Genomic DNA, 23,829 nt, shown 5'->3' with positions numbered 1-23,829 from the left:
AAGGCGCAAAGCTACACAGAGAAACCCTGTCTCCAAAAACCAAAAAAAAAAAAAAAAAGAAAAAGAAAAAGAAACAAACACAGATGGTACCAGCTAGGCAAGGGACAGTCACCACTACGCTAGGCTTCCCTTGCAGGCCATGAGCTTGGTTCCCATAAGGAAGGGGATGCTGGAAACACGGGTAGGAGGAGGCCAGAAACGACCTGAACTGATCTTACTGCTCCCCGTCATGGAGCCAGAGTCTGGCCCCGCTGCAGACGCTTAGCAGTGGTTCTCAACCTGCCTGACGCTGCGGCGACCCTCTAATAACGGTTCCTCGTGGTGTGGTGACACCCAACCATGAAATGTTTTTCATTGTTGCTTCACAACTGTAATTTTGCTACTGTTATGTATCGTAAGGTAAATATTTGATAGGTGACCCCCTCCGTGGGGGGGTCGCGACCCACAGGTTGAGAACTGCTGGCTTAGCGCCTCTTCCCCAGAATGTTAAGTATGAGGAGCAAAGTCCATCACCACATGCTCTAGGACCTTCTGTCCTACACACGGAGTCCCCGCTTCTGCTGCTTTCCAATCACCACTCCTGGTAACCGTGTTCATGAAATCTCTTAATAACACACCTGCCTCACATTAAGTACCTATAATGTGGACTTCCTCCCACAGACGCTGGTCCAAAGCTCAATTCAGTTTCTACATGTGTCAAACTGAGGATGTGGAAACCAGGAGACTTACCTAGCTCTACCTGACTAACACCTGCCAAAACTGTAACTCAAGTACAGATCAGTGTGGCCCTAAAACATCCCACTTTTGACATTGTACCACAATGCTAATCTCGATCTACAACTTTATAGAGCTATCCATTCTGTAGCACTTTTTCATTCTACAATGAGGCTTATAGTCATAAAATATTTTAATTCCTCTTCTCCAGTTATAGGGTCAGAATGTCATACCTGTGTCCCCATGGAAGTCATCCAGCCGTTCTATGTCTCACTCTTTTTATTTATAAACTACAGATAACAGCATTTCTACAGTCTAAGGCTGTTGTAAAAATTAAGACAACACGCCTTTAATCCCAGGACTCGGGAGGCAGAGCCAGGCGGATCTCTGTGAGTTCGAGGCCAGCCTGGTATACACAGCAAGATCCAGGACAGGTACCCAAAACTACACAGGGAAACCCTGTCTCGAAAAAGAAAAAAAAATTAAGACCATATAAAACACTGACTGAAGTGGTTGGCTTAACAGGAAGCACTTTCATTCTCTTCTCTTTAAAATTATTTATTTTTAATTGTGTGTGTTTGTGAGGGGGCAGGGTACATACGTGTGTGAGTGCAGGTGCCTGCAGAGCCCAGCAGACAGTGTTGGATCCACAGGAGCTGGGGTACATAGGACGGTGAGCCCTCTGACCTGAGTGCTGGAAACTGAGTGCTTGGATCCTACAGGAGAGCGGCACTCGCTCTTATCCGGGGCACTGAGCCATCTTCTCCGGCACCACCACTGGTCCCCGAAACCGTGCAGAAATAACTGCAGACGAGAAGTTTATATTGCGTGTGCAGGTGGGGTAGTAGTGAGTGCAGCTGCCTTCCAGCGGTGTTTGTCCTGTTCTGTACAGCTTAAACCACACTCTTTTAAATGATGTCCCATTCTGGTACAGAGAAGCACTACTGCAAATTAATTAATCTTGCAAAAGGTGTCCAGCAGACATATATATAAACAGACTGCACCAGAAATAGCACGATACAGATGGTTTGAGGTTTCTACATGCGCTCAACTCAAATGGGGAGCATTGTAAAAATAATCACGTCAAGTTCCATTTGTATGCAGCTCCTCCAAGAACACACCTACTACAGAACGTGTCACGCATTTGTGATAAATGTCACAGTCATTCACATCTCAGCTTTGCTCTCTCGTCTTCCTGGTAATCATGACAAACATTCCATCACAGGGTGTCCTTCCAGACATTCATTCCTTTTTGTCAAAGTCCCCAAAGGAGCTGATACAGTCATTAGCATAAAAATACAGTAGCAGAGTTAAGCTAGAAGAAAAAAAATTAAAAAAAAAAAACAGGACCAATAAAAAGAAATTTTAATAAGTAAAGACCATGGGTCACAGAGGGGTGGATCATAGAGCCACTGGACTCCCAATGTCCTCAAACTCAGAGAAGAGCAGCAGCATGGTGATTCTCGATGTCAGGAGCCCAGAGCCCGCTCTGGACCAGCCTGCTCCATTGCTACACACGCCTTGCGCCCGCATCTACGCCACACCGCTTCCATACCTTCCTCCCCCTTCCCCCCAAGCAAACAAGATTATTAGACCACCCACTCACTTCTCCCTGAGGGTTACTCTCCCCTACTTTCCAAGAGGTTTCTGCAGAGCTGTAAAAACTTCACCAAGGTTGCCCTGTGGACCAGGCAGTCCGGCTCCACAGCTCTCTGGGAGCCCTGTAGAAAGTGGAGTGAGCAGTGACACACGGGCTATCCAGATGCAGCTCTTGATTTTCTATGGGGGAAGGAGAGAAAAACTCATTGCTTCCCAGAGCTGAGGGAAGGCCTGCCTCCATAACCAAGTGAAGCCAGCGAGGGTGAGAACACAGAAGCTACTGGAAGCCACGGTCCCCATCACCAAGCAGAAGCTGAGAAGGCTGGACCACAGAGCTGAAAGAGGGCTGGGGAGGCGACCATATTCTGTAAGTGGTCACCGTGCAAGCAAAAGGAGCCGAGTTCGACCCCCCAGGTGTGGGAGCCCGTTTTGGGGTTCCTCGTGGCTTTACCCAGCAGGTCCGAATAGAGGATGATCAGGACCACGGGCCTGAGTGCAGGTGTCTGAGATGGTCTGCACTTGGCTGTGCTGGGGGAGGAGGTCTTTTGCTCCACCCCCTTGGCGTCTCTATAAAAACCCTGGGCCAGAGACAGTCCGGGCCCGTTGGAATAGGTTCCAGGCCCTCTCGAGGCTATCCTTTATTTTCTATCTGTTTATCTCCGCAAGATTCTCCGCTATAAATCCTTCTAATATTTCCTGCTGATCGCACTCAAGAAAACTCTGGGAAGCTGTGGGGGTGGTGGGTAAATGCCCCACACCCAGGATGACACAAAAATGCCAAGGCAGTGGCATGCTTTCATGATCTCAGCACTGGGGAGGTAGAAACACACAGGCAAGATCCTTGGGGCTAGCTGGACAGTCAGCCTCACCAAACTGAATAGGACCCAGGCCAGGAGTTCCGTCTCAAAAAAAAAAACCTACACACACACACACACACACACACACACACACACACACACACACACACACACAGAGGCACACATGTATATACATGACTGAAATCAGGGGTGGAGAGGTTGCAGACTGACAATGTGCAAGCAGGCTGTCTTGTTTGCACTCCTGAGCCAATGCATCCTCTCATGGATCCTCCCTTTTCATTAAGAATCTGTCTCGATGTATTGATTCCTGTCGCTGCCTCTACACATTTTATTGTCCCTTCTATATTCACTCTGAGTGATTCCCAGACACCTCTCAGAACTCCTCAGACCTCTCTGCTGCCTTGGGCCCTGACATGAGCCTTTGGTTCCCTTTGATGGGCAAAGGATCTCTCATTCTCAGTGCTGATCTGCACTGGCTGCAGGCCTAACTCCCCACCTATTCACTCGTCTGTCTGTGAGTCTGGCAGTGAGTGTCCTCAAGACAGAAAGACAGAACTAGTTTGAGGGATACCCACTATTCCCCCCAAACAGCAGAAGCAAGAATGGAGAGCATATATCTAACAAAAATAAGGTATTTAAAAATAATATTGACAGACGGGCAGTGGTGACGTACGCCTTTAATCCCAGCACTCAGGAGGCAGAGCCAGGCGGATCTCTGTGAGTTCGAGGCCAGCCTGGGCTACCAAGTGAGTTCCAGAAAAGGCGCAAAGCTACACAGAGAAACCCTGTCTCGAAAAACCAAAATAATAATAATAATAATAATAATAATAATAATAATAATATTGACAAACTGCTAACAAATCAGTTTTTAAATAACGTGTTCTCTTTCACAAACATAGAAGGGGAAATACGTAGTAGAACAATAGGCAGAGAGGGAGGGGCGGGGTAAGAGAGAGTAGTGGGGGCGAGTATGAGCAACGTACTGACACACGTATGCCAATGCCATAATCAAACCCAGAATTCAGCATACCAACTAAAAAATAAGTAACAACCTGTTCATCGTTAGTGTGTTAAATTTATGTATGGATTTTCCTCAGAAATATTAACTAATTTGAATCACCATATACCATGCCTATTCTGAAAGAGTCACATTTTATACTTAATTTTTTTTGTTGTTGTTTAAACTATAAATTCTATAGGTTTTTTTTTCCTTGTTTAATATGGTCGGTACTTTTGTCAACAAAGAAATAAGAACTACACATTGACATTAAGGAGATGCTTGTCTTGGAGCGATGAAAAACGTAGATCTTATTAAACATGGCCAACCACTCTGGGTCTGTTAATTACTGTCTCAGCTCCGGCCGCACCCCTCCTCTCTATGGTTGATGGCGCAAGGGCTGAGACCACAAACTGGTCCCTGGCCAGATGGCTCTGTGAGGTTCTCCCAGGAGGACGGATGGCTACAGGTTCAATGGAAACCACTCAGGAGACAGAGCTAGCCCTGGCCATTTGCTCACTGTCCCCAACCACCTGCCGCTAGCTGCTCCTCTCCTCTCCTTACCCTTCCTTACCCCTCCTCACCCCTCCTCTCCTCTCCTCCCCTCTCGTCACCCCTCCTCTCCTCTCCTCCCCTCTCCTCATCCCTCCTCTCCTCTCCTCACCCCTCCTCTCCTCTCCTCTCCTCTCCTCTCCTCGCCTCTCCTCTCCTCATCCCTCCTTGCCTCTCCTCTCCGATCCCCTCCAGAGGTGCAACAGGTTCCAGAAGCAGCTGGCTCTGGCTTTCACGTCTTCTCTTTACTCCTAAAGTCAGCCTGTCCTTCTCTTGAAGGTGCCAGTGAAGTCAACTGATGCTCCATCCACGGGCCAAAACCCCAGCGTCAGTGATGGCTTTTCCAAGTCCCAGAGGCCCCTCCCCGGAGACAACAACCCCTCCTCGAAGCTGTCAGCAACACAGGATCCTCCTTTCCATAAGCACCCAAGCCTCAAAGTCGCCGTCTGTTTAACTCATCTGGACTTTACACTCATTATGACTCCAAAACCCACTGAACTAAGTTTCTACATTAAATTCTCTCTGTTAAAATACCCGATACAGTTCCTGGTTTTCTTAGCTGTGCTATAACTAATATCTGCTATTTTTTCATTTCTTCTCACACCATTTTGCAGCCACAGATGATTCAAACATGTACGTAAACAAAGGATACAAAGGTAAAGACAGATACAAAGTTAAGCAGCTACAACTGCTGTATTTCATGGCCAAATGTCCTCATAAAATAATCTATTATAACCTTTTAATTTAATATCAAACTTCATGTAGTTGTACATATATAATTTCAGGTTCTGTGAAAAAAATGTAGATCTAATTTTGCCCTAGAAGTTAAGTAGATTGTGTAAATACAATAGTGAATATATACTACCACTCAGTGAATTCGTGGCTTAGATTTAATATGCCAATTTTAAAAGTGTCTTAAAATATTTTTTTTTCCGAGACAGGGTTTCTCTGTGTAGCTTTGCGCCTTTCCTGGATCTCGCTCTGTAGACCAGGCTAGCCTCGAACTCACAAAGATCCACCTGCCTCTGCCTCTCAAGTGCTGGGATTAAAGGTGTGAGCCACCACCACCCAGCAAAAATGTCTTAGAATAAATCTAAAGTTCAATAAAACTTCCATTATAAAGACAGTCTCACAGAGGCGACACACACTAGCTTGCTATCACCAGGACCTCCTGGTGATCAGTGAGTTCAATAACCAACATTTATAACAGAACATAGGTTAGATAATGATGTGCCTAGATAATTGCCAAACTTGTGTGTGACCCTCTATTTTAAAGTGAGTTTGCTGATCTCAAAGGCATTCATTCGACTGCCACTCAATAGTCACTAGAAATTAATTAATTTAAAAATAAACATAGTCATAAAAAATTCTGGTCTTCTACTTCTGCCTTTAAAATCTTCTACCACCAAATATATTTTAAGTTATTGATACAAACTCTACTTGGATGTCTCTAATAACAATCCATTTACATATTTTTATTGTTTAATACAAAACTTACTGTAAACAGAACTAGAATGTTTCTGGGTTTAATGTGCCATCACCATTTGACTTTTTTCTCCCATTTTATTTGTGTGTGTGCATACACACAAACCACAGCCCACATGTGGAGGTCAGAGGACAACTTGTAGGAATTAGGTCTCACTTTCTACCACACAGGACCAAATGACGCCATTAGACTCCGTAGGAAGCACCAGTAATAACTGAGCCATCTCACCAGCCAATCGCCTCACTTCTAAGGCCATAAGCCTAAGGACTTGCTTAAACACCCACTGTTCCTAGATTTGTCTCAAAAGAACCATAAAGAACATTTCCACATTTCCAACTTTGCACATACTCTAAGACAACTCATACTGCCTTCATTCCAGCCCAGAGTTGGAAGCTGCTAAGCTCCTGGGGTGTGTTTTCAGCCTCCTCGCCATCCTGGTCTCCCTTAGGACACATTCCAGTTTGACAGGACTATAAAGAAGGTTTGACTACAATAAAGTCAGACATAAAGTATTAGATTAACAAATCACCCCATTTGCCAGTTTCGATGCAAACATAAATTGTAGCATTCAAAACTCTGAAAATGCTGACTTTTTAGCTAACTTTGGCTCTACATTTAAAATGCTTAGAAAGTGTGAGTTTTTATTTTTGCTCTGACATATGTTACTTGATGTCATTCACATGGCAAATGCCAACAACAGTTCTCTGACCATAAAGTAACATGGGGGTGGAGGCTATGGGACAGGTAAGCAAATGTGGACCATTCTAGTCCCCTGGGGGCCTTCTTCCCTCCCCAGAAGCAATACCAATGAATTCCACCATTTTATATCTGGGGGATATAAAACCTTATTTCCTTCTACCCCAAGCATCTTGTTTACATATCACTTCTTCCCTGGATTTTCATACATATACCTTACGTTTATCAACATCCTTAGCTAAATTAATAAGTTGAAGAAACACTATGTGGAAATAAGAAGTTATGTTTCAAATATATTTTATTTGGCTTATAATAAAACCAGCATTCACACCCCAGTTAATACAGCATTTAGGTGCAAGTTACACTTTCAGGTTTTGTCTATGACTGTTTCCCAACTGAAAGATTTATTTTAGTAGTTCCAAGGTCTGTTAACTTCTAACTCTGACATTATGAATGTTCGTCACGGGGCAATTAATTTCCTCAAATGTGTTTTACAGAAGCTGTGTTTGCTCATGTCGGGTTGTAAAAGCCACCTATGAGAACCAGCTTAAAGCAACTGCCACTCTCTGTGGCAATTAACCTGCTCTGCCTGGCCTTGGCTGACTTGGTTCTGCAACCTTCCTGGCCTGGGAAGGGCGTGGCATCACTTGCTAGACAGAAAGATCCCTCCTGTTGGCTTGTATTACTGAGAGGACAGTAAACTTTGGAATCCAACAGCGTTCTGCCTTTAAAAGTCATGTAAACTTAAAGAAACCTCCAACAATAACAACTATGCATGCAACTATGACTCATCCCCAGGTACCCCATACACCTGGTAAGAGCTTTCCAGATGGGGAGAGTTCAGCTATGTTAGCTGAAATAAAACAAAACATTCTGCTGAGCATCTCTCACAAAGACCAGATCTCACTTGCAACCAAATTCATCATGAACGCGTATAAGTCAGGGAGTAGCCAGGTGGTGGTGGTGCACGCCATTATTCCCAGCACTCAGGAGGCAGAGGCAGGCAGGTTCTGTGAGTTCAAGGCCAGCCTGGTCTACAGAGTGAGTTCCAGAACAGCCAGAGCTGTTACACGAGAAATTCTGTCTCAGGGAAAAAACAAGTCCAGGAGCTCACTTTTCACTGGGGTTAGTGATCTTTCTACCAGAATATACACTGCAGTTTAACACACAATAAACGCAGCAAATATAACTTCTCTGTAACAATGAGAATGTGTTAATTGTATAACCACAGCTATATTTTTAGTCAGTTTGGCAGAGCCATACCTACTATATACAGGTAAGTCCACTAGAATATGTCCAAAGTCTACAGTTGCAGGTGATAAGAGTTTAACTGAAATATGTTTAAGCAAAGAATGGACAACTACATACTGCTTTATGGAGTGACTGGAGGTCTCAGGTGTGGCCTTTCTTCCTCCCCTGGCTCTTCTATTTGAGAGGTTCATTTTTAGAATGACCCTCCTTTGAATCTTAAGGAGATTGGATTGACAATGAGGGGACCACACCTTTTTCCCAGGGCAGGAGACAAGATACTGTGATAGACAGGACCCAAAGAACACAGGTAAGGAATTCTCCAAAGAAAGGGCATTGTGTGAAGGTGAAATTCTAAATCCTAATTCCCTGTCTGAGGGAAAGTAAAACGAAAACCACCATTGCGCCAAACTGAGTTGCAATTAACATAGTCTTTATTTATTGTAGAGAAACCACATTTCCCAAGTATATTAAAGAAGGGCAGCTAGCAGGCATGCATGTTATAAATATTAGCTAAATCTTGGTTATTTAATTATCATGACAAGTAGATACTACTTAACGTTGGGGTACAAAGTGTGGAAGTGAAAACAGTAACTATCAGAACCAAAACTGCAAACTGGGTCAGTCGGCCTCCAAAAACCTCCATGGTCTACCACATGACACCAAGCATTTAGAAGCTCTTCTGAGTCTTTACTATGGGTAAAGCAGCCAAAATTAAACAATCTATGGGCAACGGTTTCCCACATGTCTTCAAGGGTTTATGAGATTTAGGCTAACATCTGAAATTCCTCTGAGGATATGAAGTCACAGCACACTGTTGGAGACACATCTGCATGTGGCTCACGGCAGCTGATGGCTATCCCGAGGACTTGGAATAATCCTACAACCCAGGTACTCCCAAGAAGATTACCCAGCATTCTCTGCAATGTTCAAAAGCCCTGAGAACAAGGGAATACAGTGACCACCCCAGCCTGTAGAATTAACAGAACCAGACAGTAACTGCTTCGCATTTGCTCTAATGTTTCCATACTCGATTTTAGAAACAAACCTCCTGGGTGTACATCACTTAGCAATTGGGAAATCTAATCAGTATTGATGATGGCTAAATGTTTTACATTCTATAACATGATGGCTGCCACCACTACATTACCCGAAGAGATCTTATGCACAGTGCAGTCTTGGATTACACAATACACCGGTTTCTCTGCTTCAGAAGTGGTAATAGATACTGAGCAGCCTGGGATCCAGGCTTTCTGCCAGCTTTAGCCCCAATATCCCAGAGGACTATAACTGAGAAATTCCCCACTTCTCTGGCTGCCAACAACTTTCCCTCGGAAACGGGGCAGTCGGGAAGCATATATCTAATAATTGTACTTCGTGAACATTTTGAAAATAATCCTGGCACAGTACCTGGCAGATGGTAGGCATCCAATAAATTAAGCCAAAATGGAGGCAGAGAAAGAGAAAGCGATGGAGAAGGAAGAGAAAGAGAATTTAAAGTCATATCTGCATGATTCTTATGGTCCCTAGCCTTTTAGCTCTAAGAAGCAAATGAGGGGTTGGGGATTTAGCTCAGTGGTAGAGTGCTTGCCTAGCAAGCACAAGGCCCTGGGTTCTGTCCAAAAAAAAAAAAAAAAAAAAAAAAGCCGCCAGGCCAGCACTCGGGAGGCAGAGCCAGGAGGATCTCTGTGAGTTCGAGGCCAGCCTGGTCTACAGAGTGAGATCCAGGACAGGCACCAAAACTATACAGAAAAACCCTGTCTCAAAGAAAAAAAAAGAAGAAGAAGAAGAAGAAGAAGAAGAAGAAGAAGAAGAAGAAGAAGAAGAAGAAGAAGAAGAAGAAGAAGAAGAAGAAAGAAAAGAAAAGAAGAAGCAAGTGAGAGGGAAATGAATAAACTTTTAAAATCATAATACTTTTTTAAAAGATTTTTATATTTTTGTGTCTGCATGAATGTATACAACATGTGCATTTGTGTCCATAGAGGCCAAAAGAGGGCATTAAATTCCTTGGATTTGGGGTTACAGGCAGCTGTGATCTTGGGTACTAGGATTTGACCTCTCATCTTCTAGAAAAGCAGCTAGTGCATTTAACTGCTGAGCCATCTCTCCAGCCCCATAGTAGTTTTTGATTGTTTGTTTGCTTGGTTGATTAAATAACAATTATCTCATTATTTGTGTGTATTGGGGGTTTGGGGATATTGTGGTGTTTCTTGTTGTTTATAGATTTATTTTTAATTGCGTGTGAGAGGGCTGGGTATGTGCACATGAGTACAAGTGCCTTCAGAGTCTACAGCTCTTAGATTCTCCTGGAGCTGAAGTCACAGAAGCTGCCCATTGTGGGTACTGGAGACCAAACTGGAGTCCTCTGTAAGCACAGTATGTGCTTGCACATGGCCTCACAGAGACCGAGGCAGCATGCACAGGGCCTGTATGAGCCTGCACCAGAAGGGGGTCTAGGCCTGAGAGGAGAAGTGGACACGTGCTCCCATCCCTAACCCCAAAGCTATCTCCAATTGATAACCACTTGCAAATGACAAATTAGTTTTCTCCAAGCAAGTCTCACTGGGGAAACAAACCACTCTTAAGGGCAGGCCTCATGCCCAGCAGTAGATGGCCAACCCAGAATGAACTCAGTGGCTTCTTCGGATCTTTGTCTCATAATGTTGTGTCAAGGTTTGCTTTTTTTTTTTTTTTTTTAACCTTACAGGCCCTTTGTGTACTTATGATGACTTCCAGTTTTGTGTTTTTATGGGATTCCTCGTGTGAGAACATGTGTGTCTCTGCATCTACATCTGTTCCTTGTGCTTTTTCTTTGGTTCTTTCTCTTTTGTATACTTTGGCCTATTCCAGATTGTCTGTCTGGGGCTTATCTTAATTTACTTTACTATTAGTCCTTAGATGCCTGTTTTCTAAAGCGAGACAGAAAGGGGGTGAATCTAGATGGGAGGGGAGGTGGGGAGGAACTAAGAGGAGTTGGGGAAGGGGAAGCCATGATCAGAATATATTGTATGGAAAAGATCGGTTTTCAATAAAAGTAAAATTAAAAAAACAGTATGTGTTCTTAACTATCAAGCCATCTCTGCTACCGCAACACCCATCCATAGTTCTTAATCACAGTCATCTCAAATTCTCCCACACTTGCAGCCCAACAGGAAATCAGTACCATCCTCTTCACTGACAAGCATGCACAACACGGCTCCTGTGGGTTAGACAATTTTAGAGTCTGGTGCAACTACAAGAATACATAACATGCCCTGACTGTGAGGTGCTGGAAAGCCCTGTGCTAAGATGGAGCGGACATGTGAAAAATAACCACGAAGCCATGTAAAGTAGAAGACGGAAGAGCCACATCACAGAATCCCAGTGCTAGAAGGAGGCCCAGCTGTCAACACAGCGCTTCACTGGCCCACTTGCCCTTGTCAAAGCCCCAGGAAGGAGTGGTTTGCCCATCCTGTGCGTGCACACTTGCAGGGAAAGAGACTGCCGGCCTCTAGAGGCCGTTCACACCATCTATGGCCAGTTGCCCATTCATTCTACACCAAGGCAGAGTGCCTCGAAACAGGAAAACATGTAGTTGCAGAAAAACAATGAAAACGTTGAGTAATTAGTCACAGAGGTGCTTAAGTGCCACGTTTCCATTGAGGTTTCCTTAATGGGGTATTAAGTGATGCCAGGGACATCTACCATGGCACTCTTCAGACTACTTTCAGTCTAGGAGAAAAAGTCCTAGAAAAAATTTCTCTGAAGTTTTTTTTTTTGAATTATGAAAAAAAGCCATGTTGAAAAATAGCTACAATGTTTGTTAGTGCTACCATATCTGCTATGGCTTTAATGTCAGGGATGTGCCTATATAGAATACACAAATTTAATTTTCTAAGAATCATCACCTGATTTTCAATATATTCTATTGACTGTGATCCAAAATTTAAAAATATAATACTTAGGGGGGAAAAAAAGTGTTCTACTGCTGGAATTCAGACATAAATGGCTTTGCTGCTTTTAATTGGTTAACTGATACACAAACCATGATGAGTCCTGCTATTCACCCTATTACCAAGGGTTCCAGGTATGCATAGCTAACGTTCAGCATGAACTTGGGTCCTTGTACAACTGATTGATTAGAGAATCATTATGTTTGCTATTAATTGATTAAAACGGTAGCACCAATGAATCAATTAAATTAGAATTTCTTCCATCCACCAGCACCACCACCAAAGGGCCAAAGCAAGGTAAAAATGGAAAGAGAAGAGAGGTACCACTTGACTCTTACCACTCGGCCCGGTGGGTCTATCCTTGCTGTATCTCTGTAGGGCGGCAGAGGGTGGGCTTTCCAACTCACCTGTGTTTTGAGAATAACACCCACAGATTTAAGCTGTCATCAGATCCATTGACTTCTCTCTAGCTGCAGCTACCCTCTGGAAGAATAGCCCAGGACCATGACCCTTTATGACAGAATGAGGAGAGTGGGACATGGACATGAGCATGTTTGTGCTTGCCCCTAGTAGGTGCTCAAAGAGCAGGTGCCTTGGAGCAGGCTAACAAGGCTGTAAGTACCTGGGCACAACAAGAAACTGCACCTGCATCATCTGATGTTACTGTACGATCCAGTCACAAGAGCAAAATGACTCTGGGCCCTCTCAAATACATTCTGTAGATTGTTTTCCCCCACACATGACCAACACAACTTATGGACTGGATATGTCCAGTCAATGCTGATTTCTATTCTTGAGACACACTGGACAATGAAATCTCTGCCATGTTTTAACACCCATCCCCAACTTGGCAAGTCCCATTAGGCAGGCATTTTTGACAGCATAGCCGTGCCCAACATGTTTTCTCTTTAGACCACCCTGTAGAAATTAAATACAGCTTTGGAAGCTGGTCGACAATACACATGAATTGTGCATGGGACATGTAAATGAGTGTGGGAAAAAAAACAATGACAAAATCAAAGATAGAAGAACGAATGATGGGGAGGAATGTAACAAGACCAGGAGTCAGCTGGGGTGAGTGAGAGGGAGCAGGGCGTGAATGCATTGGTTCTGTACTTCGGGGCTTGAAGTTTTCTTCAGACATAGTGTGCTATTTTCCTCTTCCTTTGGGAAGGTTGGAACTTGAGAAAGGGAACCGGAAAAGCATTAAAGAGAACTTCTCATAAACCAGTATGAGAAGCACTGTGTCTGAAAACACAAGTCCACTCTTCAGCAGCTCCGGATAAGAAAGGCAAGGGACACACTCATCGCACTGAGACCAAGAAGACTTGCTCACAGACCGGAGCAAAAGCAGATGCATGCAGGCGGAAAGCCCACACAAAGGAACGGGAGGCGCAGAGAGAGGGTCAGGCAAGAAGAGCTCCTGTCCTTGCATCTGTCCACACCAAGGCTTTTCAGACAAGGGTGGCCTCCAGAGAGTGTATCTGTGCATTCCGATCTCCAGATCTCAAGTCATCCTGACACACTGGAAAGCGCCCGACTGCCCGGTGAATGCTCACACTCACTCTGAGAAAGTGGCTTGTGTGTCTCAGGTTATAAAAGCAGATCTGTCACACTGCACAGCATCACTTTCATAAGGAAAATTCAGAGGTGTTTATTGGCCCTTCTTAACAGCTGAATGTTCCAAAGTCTCCTTATTCCAAAGTCCTCCAAAAAGATTTCTTAGGAAAACTGACTGGACTCCCAAGTGAGTAATGGGCAGAGAATATCTATTAACTTTATAAAGCTGCCCTTGCTCAGTTTCCTAAGGAACCAACGGCAGGAAACACAAACCAGATGGGGATCTTTGAGTATGTGAGCGAGGTACGAAATTCTGCGAACCCACTTAAGTGAGAATCACACACTGGTGTGACAGATATACGGCTGCAAATTCAGAGGTATGACTGGAAAGATTTCGTTTGAAGGGAAGTAAAAATTCCCTCTTTCGGGGTAAGTGGCAGAAGAGACAGCTCGTTCACACTAATTCCGAAGCCAGCAGCCTACACACAAGCAAAAACCTAAGTGGATGCATGCAAGCCTCTGAGGGGGTCTTCTGATGCACACACCACCACCTGAACTCTTCGTGGGCCAGAAGCAGCGACAGAACCTCTCTGACATTTGCTAAAATGGATTACACAATATTTGGAGTATTTTCCACCCCGATTTTGGCGAGGGGCAAGGCAGCACCACTCACCTTTGATGTGGCTTTATGGTTACACCTGAACCCTCCCGCAAGAACAAAGCAGAGGACAGGTGAGAGTATCTGCAAATGTCCAGTCCTCATCATTTTGGAACCAACAGCAGCACCCCTGCATGCTATGACTGAATGCTGCTCCCAAAGCTTGCCAGTTTCAGCTCCGAGAAAGAGGATCTGACTTGTATAATATACAAGCCGAATGCAGTGATTTCCAGAAACTCACAACTAAACTCTAGCTAGATAGTGCCATGGAACAGGGCTGTAAGAACATCAGTGGAGGACAACCAGAAACGAGTTTCCAGCGGCAGCCTATGGCTTTACTTTCACACCTGCATTAGATGCGCGGTAGAGAACCACACAGCTCGTTTCCCTTCTGATTCCCAGGGGGAAAGCCCAAAAGCTAACCCTAAGGCTACCTCCTCATTATAGGCGAGCACCACGGCTTCCACGATGCCCGAGCCTTACTTACAGATTTTGCCCTCGTCTCTGGCGAAGGGGAAGCAGCAAAGCTGGCCCATGGCCCCGGCTTTCCTGGCGGGCACCCCACCGGGAGGCTGCGGCTAATCCGCGGTCTGCTTGGCCACCGCCTGCAGCAGGGAGCTCCGGAGTGCTGAGAGCCGGCGCGCAGCACCACCGCCGCCGCCGCCGCCGCTGCCGCCGCGAGAAAGGGAAGGGAACTCCTCGCTGCCTTGCAAAAAGGCTCCTCCTCCCGGCCCTCCAGCCCCAGCGACTGCTCCGGGACGCACTGGCGAGCGAAGTGGCCATATGCTCGCCTAATTTTCCCAGCTCCCTGAGATGAGGAGTACATGTGGGAGCCAGGCTGTCGGCGTGTGTCATTAAAAAGGTAAAGGAGAAAACCTGAGTCCCGATTCACATAGACCAATGCAGGAATTACACATGGAAATTCAAACCAGGATTTTTTAAAAAGCCATCATTTCTGTCTGCTATTTAAAGAGGAAGAGCTTTCTTTTATGCCCGAGAGACTTTTGTTTGTCGCCCTGTGTACAGAGAAACCCAACGCAGGAGAACACTGGAAATTTCACTTGTCTCAAGTGCCATTAAACACCTAGCAAACTGTATAAACAATAGAGGCAGGGTGGGGGAGGCTGGAATAAACTGTTATCGGCACTTAACACATATCTTTAAAGTTCCATATCTGTTTGGGGAAACACTCCCTTACTCTCCTACTAAAGCATTCGTCAATAGGATGAAACTTGAAAGGGTAGCATCAAACATCTTAATAGCCTAGAAAATAACCACAAATCTTGATGTACCGGCTGAGGTACATCAAGATCAGGGAGATAAGGGCATCAGTCTGAAAGAAACCACAAGGTGACTGCCAAATTCAAGGGCAGCAAAAGTACTCATTTCAGAAGGCATGACATCATGTGAGGTTTATGAGAGAATAATGGGCTTCCTGTAGGTGTCCACACGCTGCTGTTGTTTCATTCAGGGCGGGGCCATGTGGGTTGACACTGTAGGAGTGAAAGACCGCTCTTAGTACCAAGGTCTCTGCAGCTTCTTCCTTTGCTCCTGTATGGCCTAGCCAGGCACACACATCAATCTGCCGGACGTGGCAAGGAGAGGGAAACATGATGAGAATTTCCAGTGGATCTGAACACAGCACAACTGCCTTTGTAGCCACGCAAACCAGGAGAGTGTGCAGTGCGGAGGAAAAAAATCCATCAGTCTCTCAAATTCTGGGTGTTGCATAAAAAGAAAAAGGAAGGAAGGAAGGCAAGCAGGCAGAGAGAGAGGGAGAGAGGGAGGGAGGGAGGGGAGGGAGGGAGGGAGGGAGGGAGGGAGGGAGGGAGGGAGGAAGGAAGGAAGGAAGGAAGGAAGGAAGGAAGGAAGGAAGGAAGGAAGGAAGGAAGGAAGGAAGGAAGGAAGGAAAGCTGATCTGCAGTAGAATACAATTTCAATTGCCTTTTCACCACGAATTTTGACGGTACTGAGGATTGGCTCTGGAGCCTGAGGTATGCTAGTTTATGTAGTTTATGAACCACTAAACTGCGTCCCTAGTCTGCCCCACCCAACAAGGGAGAAACAGTCTCCCTATCAGACAGGCAAGCCTTGAACTCACTTTGCAGCCCAAGGAACTCTTAAACTTGTTATCCTCCTGCATCAGCCACTCTAGTAGCTGGGACTGAAGGTGTGAACCACTGTACTAGGCTAGAATTTTGATACTTAAGGGTTTCATAAGCATCTTGAGAACACTTTAAAGTGTATCAAGTGATGTAAGCTATTTCCGTAGCTCATGGGGTACATTAATATATACTTCAGTTTCTCAAGATTCTAAATACTGTAAAGGCAAACATTGGACTAAGTGAAATTCCCACATCGGTCTACATAATTAAAACTAATATTTGAAATATTATATATGCTTAAGTGGATTTCCCCTTTTGGAGTATTTTTAATGCAAATAGAATGCTTAGTTTGTCTAGATTTGGGGGGAGTACTTTATCAATTATATAATGAACACAGCAATTGTTCAAGTAAAATTTCATTGTCAGAACCAGTTTGTTACTTCCCACCTTATCAACCTGTTTAAACTATTCTACTCTTTCCTTCCAAATTCACCAATACTGAGGCTACAACTTTAAACTGCAACATAAGATTTTGTGCGTAATTATAAAATACTCTTAAAAGTAATAGTATATATGAACCTCTTAAGACTAGTAAGCAAATAGTGTGAGTTCTAGGGATCTGAACTCAGTCCTCACGTGGCGTGGCACGCACTTTACGAACTGAGTCATCTCCCCAGATCTGACACGACCTTTAGAATTATAAAACGGTAAGTTTGAATCTAAGATCGGTCAGGTGTTCACAACTATGAAAGATTAACCTGTCCTAAAACACCATTGCAAAAAAGCAAGTACTGGGAATAAGGAAGAAGAAAACAGAATGGCTGTATCTATACTCACCTCAGACATTTTAGCCCCAGCTAGCAATCCTGCCTACTCCTCTGGCAGTTCTCTGCCCTGCCAGTATGCCAGGCTGAGCCAGATCTCCAAATAAAAGACCCCCGACTCACAGTATCCAGTGGGGGACAGCCTTGTGACAGATGTTATCAACTCAGCCTTTTTAAGTACCACCACAGCTGCTGCTTCTGAAACCATGAAATTATGAATAAAGTCTAAAACTGTGTCCATAGCTAAGTCTAAGTATTCATAAGGCTATTCTAAGAGGGCTACATGATGTTACAGACTTCTCCACCAAAACCCAGAGTAAGCTAAGTTAGCTGGCTATGGTGGCACAGGCCTATAATCCAGGCCTTCAGAGGCTGAGGCGAGAGCATCTTGGATTTAAAGCAAGCCTATGCAGCATGAGTGGACCCCATCCCAAACAAACAAACAAAAAGCTAAACTGCTAAAAGACAGATCAGCCACAATAAAAAGGTAGAAAACAATAGAGAAATTTAAGGCAGGAGTTTAAAAATCCAACACCCCTGGTGCTACCTAACACGCCAGGCACTTGCAAAGTACTTTGTAGAATATTTTACTCATCCATTTAATCCTTACAAAAGCTCTAGGAAGCAAGAGCTAACACTGTCTCCAACTTAAGCTAAGAAAAGTAAGTCGGGGGGAAAAAAAATCCATGAGAGTATTTAGAGTGGGCGCATGATATCAATTTGTCTGGCTCTTAACCAAAATGTATGCGATTACACTGTATTAAATTTAACCAATCTTCATGGGAGCACACTTAAAATCTTGACTTAGCTCCTTATGTTGTGCCACCAAATGCCTTTATTAACACTGCTAGCATGAGATAATCCCAGTTCAAGACAGAGGACCTAATGATAGATCCCTTTGGAGATGAAGCTTAGAAATGCTGCCTCCTACTCGTGGAAAGATGATTCAGTCGAGAGCAAGTGAGTACCAGAACGTCCCCAAATGGAGCTCACCTGCAGGAGAAACAGCAAGCTATGTCATTCTGAGCCACCTCACAGTGGCTCATGAAGGATGACTGACGTACTCGTGTTAGCAAGATATGGAGATGCACTACGGCCAGACGATTTTTAAAAGGTTAACCTCATACTCACAAGGCTGAGGACCAGCCTGGGCTACAAGGTGAAGACTACCTTCAAAAATAAGACTGGAAAAGGTTGACCACAATGAGGAGGAATCTCTGGCTCATACAGCAGGAGGTGGCTGCGAAACTCAAAGGCTTAACCTCTCCTGCTTGGTTTTTTAGGAGCCTGGCTGCAAGCAAATGGTAGTTAGGACACTTTCCATCTGCTGTACTATTGTGGATTTTTTTTTATAACAGTTAAAATGGCAGGAATAAAACCCAAACATATGGGAGGTGGCGGCTACCTTGTCTATATGTAATTTGAAGTGTTGGGTCCGGTTATTATTTCTAATATAAAAAGATAATGAGCCGGGTGGTGGTGGCGCACGCCTTTAATCCCAGCACTCAGGAGGCAGAGGCAGGCGGATCTCTGTGAGTTCGAGGCCAGCCTGGGCTACCAAGTGAGTTCCAGGAAAGGCGCAAAGCTACACAGAGAAACCCTGTCTCGAAAAAACAAAAACAAACAAACAAAAAAGATAATGCCTAACTATGAGGAAACTATTCTCTGCATCAGTAGTTGGCCATCTTGTCTATCTATAACACACACACACACACACACACACACACACACACACACACACACACATACACACACACACACATATGTAAAATTGGATTTCAGAGCAAGGAAATGTTCTACTCAAAATACAGAGGAAAACCTTTCTTGTAAGACTCTGACCCTAAAGCCAGAGCCATTACTGAGCACATGCACTGTCAGCACTTAGGAGGACGAGCCTGAAGGGCTGCGAGTTCCAGGCCAGCCTGGGCTACCTAGAGAGACCCTGTTTCATAAAAACAAACTTTGATTAATTTATTAATTAATATGATTATAAGGCTGAACAAACCATTGTTATTGCTATTATTATTGCTTCTCGGCCCTTTTGCTACTTCATTGGTTAAAGGAAATGCGAGTTTAATAACTTATGGAAACATGTAAGAAAGAAAATAAAAAGTGTCTTTTATTCAAAACAGTGGTGAGAAAAAAAGACATGAGATCATAAAGCATAAAGAGAAGGAAGGCCCTGCTTTATCCATCCAAATTCTGGAACAGAGCCTTAAGGAACATGCATGCCTTTAAGACAAGGGACACTTCAGGAAGATTCCTTGATACAGCAGGTAGCACACGTAAGGAAACTTCTAAGGGAAAAAACAATGCCACAGTTTCGATGGAAATGTAAGCCGGGGGCTCGAAGGGCTAGGGAGATGGCTCCATCAGTAAAGGGCTTGCGACGCAAGCCTGAGGACCTGAGTGCCGGTCCCCCGTGTCATGTAAAAGCCGGGCATGGGGCCATGTACCTGCAATCCCAGTGCTGCAAGGCAGAGAACGGAGTGTCCCCAGGGCTCACTGCTGTTGGTCTGGCCGAAATGGCAAGCTCTAGATCCAGGGGGAGACCTTGCCTCAAAAAATGAAGATGATATTCTACCGTGACCTCTGTTCTACACACGAACATGCATGCATACACACACACACACATACACACACACACACACATCTTATGTGCCCATGTACCTATAAACACATGAACACAAGCATATGTATGAACATGTACACACACACATAAACGCTTAATAATTTATTGAAACATAAATCACAAACACTAAGATCTCAAAAGACAATTTATTGGGCCTGAAAGAGATTGGGTAACTATATCCAATGTAACATGAACTGCTAAGTGATCTTTTTAAATAAAAAACCTGGGAGCCAGGTATTGGGGTAAATTCTGAAAGATCAGAGAAGCAGAACAAGCCACAGCTAACCTCACCTTGATAACTTCTCAGCCAATCCTGTTTCCTCAAACTGGAAGCCTGAGTCCTCATCAGAATGGGTCTCAGCTGAACTGTTGCTAAAAGTTTAAAAGCCTCTGGTTCCTGGCCCTCACGACGTATATACTTTTCTGCTTCGTGCCATCACTTCCTAGATTAAAGGCGTGCGTCCTTCCCAAGCAAAGACATGACATCTCAAGTCCTGGGATTAAAGGTGTGTACCACCACACCTGGCTCTGTTTCCAGTGTGGCTTTGAACTCACAGAGATCCAGACAGACCTCTGCCTCCTGAGTGATAAGATTAAAGACGTGTGTGCCACCATTTTCTGGGCTCTATGTCTAATCTAGTGGCTGTTCTGTTCTCTGGCCCCAGGTAAGTTTTATTAGGGTACACAATTTATTAGAGACACAATATATCACCACACAATATTGTACTTTGTTTCTTAATGTTTGTTTGTTTAGAGACAGGGTCACTAGGCCACGCTGACCTCCAACTAGCCACAGAGCTAACCATGATGCTGATCTTTTGATCTTCCTGCCCCCACCTCCCTAGTGCTTTGGCCATGGGCACATGCCACCACTCCTGGCTTGTGTGGTGCTGGGAATGATGCCCCAGGCTCTGTGCATGCCAGGTGAGCACTCTACCAATGAGCTACATCTGAAGCTTGATTTCTCTCTGTTCACATAACAAAAAGAATTCACAATAGACATCCATCTGTTGCCCAGACTTAAGAGATGTTGCTTCTGCCTCTTTGTGGTCATTCCATCACCAAAACCTCTCTGCTGAGGTCTGACCCTGAAGTCCGGGCCTACTCACGGCTTCACCTCTTTCCTACTATGTCCGATTCCAACATGCTTTCCACTTCCCTTTGCAGTACTTTCACTTAAAAGTTATAGAAATGTCTAGTTGTAATTACCATTCACTGTGTAATTTTAGCATGTATTTGGAAAGAGATTTTTCTATAAAGCATACGGAAGAAAAATAAAAGTATAAAAAAATCCAAAGCATATGGGCATCATGGGAAGGGAGAGAAGTAGGAAACTATGCCTATAAAATAAACCCCTTTATTTGGTCTTTGGTTTGTGTTTTTGATACAAAGTCTCACTCTGTAGTGCAGGCTAGCCTCAAACTCACAGCAATTCTCCTGCCTTAGTCTACTAAGTGACTGGATCGTAGGCATGAGCCACCATGGCCAGCTCATTCTTTACCAATCAATCCATAACAGGTTTCCAAATCTCAGCTAATGAAGTTCCACTTGGTGCCAATGTTCAAATGCGTCCTCCATGGTTACTAGCAGTCTGTTCTTTTCTGCAAGTGATGGCCAACTTTAAACAACACAAGTGGCCAAAGCCTCTTCCTTTGCTGCGAAATCAATGACTTGGGAAAACTTACTTCCCAGCTCGGAGGACAGACATGAGCAGTGGAGTGAGGAGGCAGAAGGCGGTCGACAATTCAACAGGTCTGCAATTTGCTGCAGGTGCTGAGCATTTTCAGTACGCCAGTCAACAGTTCAACACACTGAACACATTCTATGTGCTAACAGAAGGGCACAAAGGCTCTTGGGGTGAAATTAACTTTGAAACCAGAAGCTCCACCAGAGAGAGTGAGAATGCCAGGGCCAGAGGTGGGTGAGCCTGATGCTTTCAGCCACAGACCTAGAAGAGCAAGGGGAAACCCAGAATGCCCAAGGGATGAATCCTGCCCAGCAGTGATAGAACAAAGAACAAGATCCGTCATCTACCAATCCTGTCCAGCCATGCTTTCCATAGTCTGTCCTTTGTGGGTATTAGGAACGAAAAGCTGACAAGTTACTTATTCAAGGGCAAGCTAAAGGTTTGAGCGTTACAACCTTCTTCAAAAAGAAAGAAAAAGCATAAAGTATACTCAATCTGTAGGCTAGTATGTATATTCTTAGACAAGGCCCAAGAAGAGCTACCCTTGCTTGGTTCCCATTAACTTTATTACAGTCATTACCACTTTAAATTGTAATTGTCTGCCTGACTTCCCACTAGGAAGGCAACTTGAGAGCACACTTCCTGTTGGCCCATCTTTGATATTCAATACACAACATAATGCCTGGCACATGACAGGTTCAAAATTATCTGTCTAATAAGCTGAATGATAAATTATAGCAATCCAAACCAGTGAAGATGTTCTAAAGTGAAGGAGGTGTCTTCATCTACACAACAGCTAGCAACGTTTCAGCTGCCTAGCGGGAGCTATGAATGAACCATTCATGCAGCCAGAATCAATGAGTCCTGAACGCATTCTGCCAGTGTGACAACCGAAGCCATTTCCTCCCTACCAGCATGCCTCACCCACTCCTGTTTTAAGGACAACAATACAAGCAAAGAGACTGGAAGCTGGATTTTCATACAGAGCTGGAGAATGAGAATCTTAGTTCCCTAGCATTTAATCAGACATGCAGTAGTAACCCAAGTCTAGCTGTAACAGAAACTGCAGTTTTGCACAAAATAAAGTTTGGATCCTAATCACAGAAGGAACTTGCTAGGGTTATCCAGTACTCAGCTTAAACACCGACGATGATACTCTCTCGCATCGGAAAAGATTGTCAGTAAAGACTTTTACAAATCCCTCAGTACACTGCTTCAGTGCCCTGACCTTCCTCAGAACCTAAAGTCCTCCCACTAGAGATTAAGAACAAACCAGTATTTCTTTTTTTTTTTTTTTTGGTTTTCCAAGACAGGGTTTTTCTGTGTAGCTTTGCGCCTTTCCTGGGACTCACTTGGTAGCCCAGGCTGGCCTTGAACTCACAGAGATCCACCTGTCTCTGCCTCCCGAGTGCTGGGATTAAAGGCATGCGCCACCACCGCCCGGCGTATTTCTTTTTCTTTTACTAACCCTTCCTTGAGTCCTCTCCTGGGCTTAGAAAAGCCACACACACTGTCACAAAGCCGCGATCCTAGGCACCGGTCAGTGCGCACAGTGCGGCCAGGCGGGATGCTCACAGCGTCTGTATGACCTCACAGCAGGCTCAGGAGGTCACAACTACTGTCCTCATTTAGAGATGGTTTGCAGTCACTCAGCAGTGTGCACAACGCTGTGGGGCTGGGAAATAGCAACAGTGACTAGAGCAAGGCCTGAGTTTCGGAACCCTCGCTCACTGTGTTTTCCGCTCTGCACGTCACTGGCTCACCAGCTGCCTCTCTACCCTTCCGTAGAATCCCCTTCGGTTCTACCACACCTCACTGAGGTGGAGAGGGACTGGCTGAGCGTCACAACTGTGCCTCCTCTGATTTCATCTCATCATCAGATTAGTTTTAATAATATATAAATTTGTCAACTCTATTACAGTTAAAACTCTTCATCCATGCACGTGTACACCCTATGTACACACACATGCATCATGATGGTGACTCATCTTTGTCGACTTGACTGGATTTAGAATATCCTAGGAGATGTACTTCAGAGTATCTCTGATGGGTGTATCCAGAGAGGATCAGCTGAGGAAGAAATATCTACCCTAAAATCCATCCCGTAGGCTAGGGGCCTTGGTGGAATAAAATGGGAAGAAAGGGGAGTTAGGGAAATGGTGAAAGGCCTGAATGTGATCCCCAGCATCCATGAAAAGAACCTGGTGTGGTGGCACACAACTATAATACCAGCAGTGAGGAGACAGAACGGGAAGATTCTTAGGGCTTCTCGGCCACTTGATCTAGCTGAATCACAAGATCAGGGTTCAGCGAAAGACCCT

At 44.6% G+C, this 23,829-nt stretch overlaps 1 protein-coding gene across 6 annotated transcripts in view; it reads right to left on the bottom strand.

The window, feature by feature from the left end:
* The window catches only part of Akap7 (A-kinase anchoring protein 7), a 141,183-nt gene that overhangs the window by 17,432 nt on the left and 99,922 nt on the right, over nucleotides 1–23,829 (bottom strand). Inside the window, exons 1-2 of one of the 6 annotated variants that reach the window (XM_006986702.4) lie at nucleotides 14,748–15,849; nucleotides 12,381–12,449 (exon numbers count right to left, since the gene is read on the bottom strand). The exons of 4 other annotated variants lie outside the window; for them this stretch is intronic. In XM_006986702.4, the coding sequence (XP_006986764.1) occupies nucleotides 12,381–12,449; nucleotides 14,748–14,796 (118 nt within the window). In that variant the 5' untranslated portion in view covers nucleotides 14,797–15,849. Of the gene's footprint in view, nucleotides 1–12,380; nucleotides 12,450–14,747; nucleotides 15,850–23,829 lie in introns of those variants that run through there. One more of the 6 variants, XM_016005212.3, reaches the window with a different exon arrangement.

This window comes from Peromyscus maniculatus, chromosome 16, assembly GCF_049852395.1.
Source record: "Peromyscus maniculatus bairdii isolate BWxNUB_F1_BW_parent chromosome 16, HU_Pman_BW_mat_3.1, whole genome shotgun sequence".
In the NCBI taxonomy this organism is placed as follows: Eukaryota; Metazoa; Chordata; class Mammalia; order Rodentia; family Cricetidae; genus Peromyscus; species Peromyscus maniculatus.
This window is presented reverse-complemented; position numbering and strand designations above follow the sequence as displayed.